Below are 4,587 nucleotides of genomic sequence, written 5' to 3' on the forward strand. Positions count from 1 at the left end.
CATATACACACACACATACACTTATATTGATCTGCATGCGCTATATGTTTGTTCCACAATCTATATGAAATAAAAGTATGCACAGTATACTCTCCTCTGTTGAGTGTGTCGCTCAGAAAACATTACAGTATGTGTGCTGAACATTTAAACAGCTGAATTGTAAACTAATCTGGGAGGCTGGGTCTGTGGATTTGTTTTTCTTAGGAAAGGGTCCCTGACTGCAAACCTTTGCTGTAATCTACTCTAACGACCCAATTCCTCTTTTCTGTGATTGGTCAGGTAATTTCCAGCAGGCCAATGAGGAACTGCGAGCCATCATCAAGAAGATTTGGAAGAGAACTAGCATGAAGCTGCTGGACCAGGTCATCCCACCCATTGGAGGTTAGCACAGATACCCCCCTGGGGTCATAAACAAGCTGCATTTAGTGTTACTGAGATGCATTTATTTTACACCACAAAGTAGAACAGTATCGGGCCTAGCCAGTATCAGCCCATATCATCAAACTCAACTAGATTTTATTAACATTACACCTAAAGTACCTTCCAAAATATCTGCCAGGGGTGCCTCGTTGTTTATTTATGGGTCTTAGTTATAGTAACAGTGTGAGAAACTTCCTCCACCATGTTTGGAGGCTGTACTTTAGCCTGGATAGCTCTCACTGTGAGTTGTCTTCAAAAACGGTGCTCTATTACATGCCAACAAGGTACAAATAATACAAGAGTGAATTACATGACATCAACACACAACTCAGTCAACGAACACACTTACCATGAAAACACTCACTGTTATGGTAGAGAAACAGTCTTCAGGGAATATCTGGAGAAATATCTGTCTGGGAAAACTGGTAGACCACAAGGTACACAAGGCAATGACCAAAACACATTCTAGTGGCATCAGTTTATCTAAAGAACAGATCTTAATTACATTTTAGGCTGTACTTCATTCTCCTCTTGTGCTTCTGCCTAATCCTCCAGTTTTGGGCTACAATACACACTTTTGCATATTACCAAAACTGATCAGTAGGTGCCTAAACCGTATATGGGCCAGAATTAACCCCCTTTAATGTTGAAGTGATGCCATCTGGTTTACAGGTTTATCATGTATATCCATGTGTTTCAGATGATGAGGTGACAGTAGGGAAGTTCTATGCCACATTTTTGATCCAGGAGCACTTCAGGAAGTTTATGAAGCGCCAGGAGGAGTATTACGGCTATCGTCCGGCCAAAAACAAAACCACCAACGAGATTCAGGTGAAAACACAATGTCCAATTCCACTCACAACACCAATAACCAGCATACCCTCTAATGCCTCCACTCTCCTCCCCACCCCAACAGGCTGGTCTCCGCAGTATCGAGGAGGAGGCGGCTCCAGAGCTGCAGAGGGCGATATCGGGTGACCTGCTGAACGAAGATGAGATGGACCGGGCCATGGACGAGGCAGCAGAGGACGCCATCTACAGGGTACGCAAAAAATGTCACAATCATGAACGCTTTTACATATGACTGCCCTTTCAGCCAACAGCAGTTTAGCCCCACCCATTTAGCCTACAGTAGTTTAGCACCATCCATTTAGCCTACAGTAGTTTAGCACCATCCATTTATTAATAAACAGGTTTCATCATTGAAACAAAACTGCTAAATATAACACGGTGTGTCTCCATGGTTATTAGCGTGCAGGTGGTCTGTTTGGAAACCATGTCGACCCCTTCAGTCTTCAGCGGGGAACCCCTCTGCCCACTCAGGTGACCAGCCAGCGCCCCCTGCAGCTGGCCGACAGCAGAACAGATGAGGCAGAGGCTTCACCCTCATACATCAGCTACACTAACAACTACAACACAAATAACAATACACACAACGACAACTTCACACACAGGTGAGAACAGGTGGTGTGTGTCCATTCAGTGACTTTTCTGATTCACTGTACGGTTACGATAACATTTGCTGTTTCTCAGGTTGTCCTACGAGGATGAAAACTCCTCCCACTCCAGCTCTGCATCTACATCCAGAAGTGAACTCCATTTCCCAGCATGCAACAGGACGGTGGCGCAGGGTCCTTTGAGTGCTGCTGATGTGTTGGTTCAGGAGGTGAGGCTCATGTTAGGTCATGTAGCCTTGTAAACACTGTCTGTTGAAGCATCTTAAAATGAGTAATACAATACTTAGGAATAATTATTCATATCAGATGATGGCTCTAAAGGTGGTCATGTGACTCCTTCTCACCTGTTTCTTGTTGGCAGGTGCTGGAGGCGGGGGGTGTGGCTCTGCTGGCTGCGGACCGCAGCTTTGTTGAGGTGACAAAGGCAGAGATGGCATCAGCGCTGCACATGAGCCTTGAACAGCTGGAGAGAAATGCGACCACTGTTTTCAACAGACGAGAGAGGGGCGGGGCCAGAGCACTAACCACACCCACACACTCAGATGATATACAGAGTCTGGTGTAAAGTGACACTAATTACTGTGTTTAAACAGACAGAGACAAGACAATCCCATGATGCAGCAGAGGGTGACCGATGATAGACAGGCTCTGACCAGCCCAACAACACAGTCCAGTAGTAGGGGAGGGCAAAAAGCCCGGAAAGCAGTGGTCTGTAGCTTCAACAGGAGTTCCGATAAATGCATGCGACTCCCCAGCGCCCTCTGGTGGTCCGTTACAGTGCTGGGCTTCTTTAAGCAGTCTGGCTTTGGGATGAATTACATAATTACATAATTTGTGTGCTGGGTAAGGTATTTTCCATTAAATATGAGTAAAGACTCAGCATTCTCAGAGTGTTTAGGTATTGGAAATGGAGCTGGTTTTCTATTAGAAATGTAAAAAAATATATATTAAAGATTATGTATTTAATTTGTTGTGTTTCAGCGTTTGTCTTAAAGACACGACAGCAAACGCGTCACTCTCACTAGCTGATGTTAAAAAAAAGTGCTTGTCTGCGTCCCAACTGCGTACTTATTAAACTGGCGGATAGCAAAACAAGTGCAGCAACAACTTGCAGTGACGAGACAAGACGACCATGTTCACCATTGGTGTTGGACTCAGATGGAATTTGGCATTTGCCTTTAACCTATCCGTGCAGTGAACACACACACACACACACACACAGTGATACAGTGAGCACACCTGCCAGGAGCGGTGGGCAGCCATTGCTTCGGCGCCCGGGGAGTCGCAGGTTGCCGAGTCAAATTATCGAACCCACAACCCTGTCATCAATAGCTCTAACCACTGAGCCAGCACTGCCCTGCCTACTTGAAAAAGGCCTTACTCTTTTACTGTCCAATAGTTCAGAGGAGAGCAGTAAAGGCGGTAGTTGATAGGCTGAGTCGTATGTCAATCAAGCTGATGACACGCGCACGAACGCCTTTTCAGCTTAGTCAACAAATTGAAATGTGGGCGCGCGCTGTTCGGCCGGGCTGTTCGGCCAGGTTAGGAGGTCAGGGTCACTGTGGCAAGAGAAGATGCGGTCTTGTTGTGAAGGGACAGCAACATACACTTGGTTAAGACCGGTGGATGGCCAAGCAGAGAGAGCTTTTTGCCATTTAGCTATGTAAAACAGTTTTTCTGTCGGGCATGGTCTCACAGGAAATATTTCAATAAAATAATTGCACTGAATATTTAAACTTGGTAATATTTTGTTGAGATTAAATAGGCTAGGCCTGATACTTTATTTGTGCCTAATTTGATTTTAAACTGTAGCAGCTGTGCTATTATTTGGGTCAGGTAGCTAGGGTCTTCATTTATTGGTCAGGAAGGCTAAAAAGCAAGAATAAATGTTTCTTAGTAAATTAGACTTTATATCTTAAGATTAAAGTTATTACGTCTGTCCCACATCGTCCCGCTGAAACATGCTACTTGTGCCACATTTTTTCTGTCTGGAGGTCACCCTGGTTCCAGGTAGAAAATTTTACCTGGAAACCCAGAGTTCAAAATCCAAGATGGCCACACCACACATGAACAATAACAAAAGCACTGGTATTCTACAGTTTACTAGCACTTCTCTCTGTTTATGTCTCTTTAAATCAGTCATACACAAGGAACTGTCCAACTTCTAAGACCCCCAGTGAGCAAGCCAAAGGCGACCGTGGCGAGGGAAATCTCCCTCAGAGCTGGAGGAAGGAACCTTGGGACGAACCAAGAATCACAAGGACCCATCCTCCTCTGGTCAGAACTATTAATAAATTATTAATAAAACTGCCACGTAAGACTGTTCCACTGCTCAGGTGTGCTCTTATATTTATAATATCATAATATAACAATCATAATAATCATGATATGGTACAACTCTTATAATCATAGTAGAGATGGTAATGAGCAATGAGTGGCAGGAGGGTGGACAGCTGGTCTGACACAGGGTGGCAGGGGAGCTTTGCGGTCAGTCTGGTGGGTGAAATGAGTGGCAGGGGAGCCTGGCGGTCAGTCTGGTGGGTGGCAGCTGGTCTGCTGCAGGTAAAGGGGACCCCAGCGGTCAGTTTTCTAACAAGTCGGGCGGGGTGAGTGAACAGCCATTTACTCTGGGAAGGTAAAGAGGATTTATAGAGAACAGAGAATGCTGAGCAGCATCAGTTTATGGAGAGTAATGGCAGCACGCGCTGTG

General features: G+C 45.2%; 1 protein-coding gene across 2 annotated transcripts in view; it reads left to right on the plus strand.

Moving 5' to 3' along the window:
* Positions 1 to 2,442, plus strand: part of cacna1sa (calcium channel, voltage-dependent, L type, alpha 1S subunit, a) — a 29,522-nt gene extending 27,080 nt beyond the window's left edge. For both annotated transcript variants that reach the window (XM_072665865.1, XM_072665866.1), the window contains 6 exons: positions 280 to 381; positions 1,121 to 1,251; positions 1,337 to 1,462; positions 1,672 to 1,874; positions 1,954 to 2,086; positions 2,239 to 2,442. In XM_072665865.1, coding sequence (XP_072521966.1) covers positions 280 to 381; positions 1,121 to 1,251; positions 1,337 to 1,462; positions 1,672 to 1,874; positions 1,954 to 2,086; positions 2,239 to 2,442 — 899 coding nt within the window. The remainder of the gene's footprint in view (positions 1 to 279; positions 382 to 1,120; positions 1,252 to 1,336; positions 1,463 to 1,671; positions 1,875 to 1,953; positions 2,087 to 2,238) is intronic.
* Positions 2,443 to 4,587: the final 2,145 nt, after the last annotated feature.

The sequence above is a fragment of the Salminus brasiliensis genome, chromosome 21 (assembly GCF_030463535.1).
Source record: "Salminus brasiliensis chromosome 21, fSalBra1.hap2, whole genome shotgun sequence".
In the NCBI taxonomy this organism is placed as follows: Eukaryota; Metazoa; Chordata; class Actinopteri; order Characiformes; family Bryconidae; genus Salminus; species Salminus brasiliensis.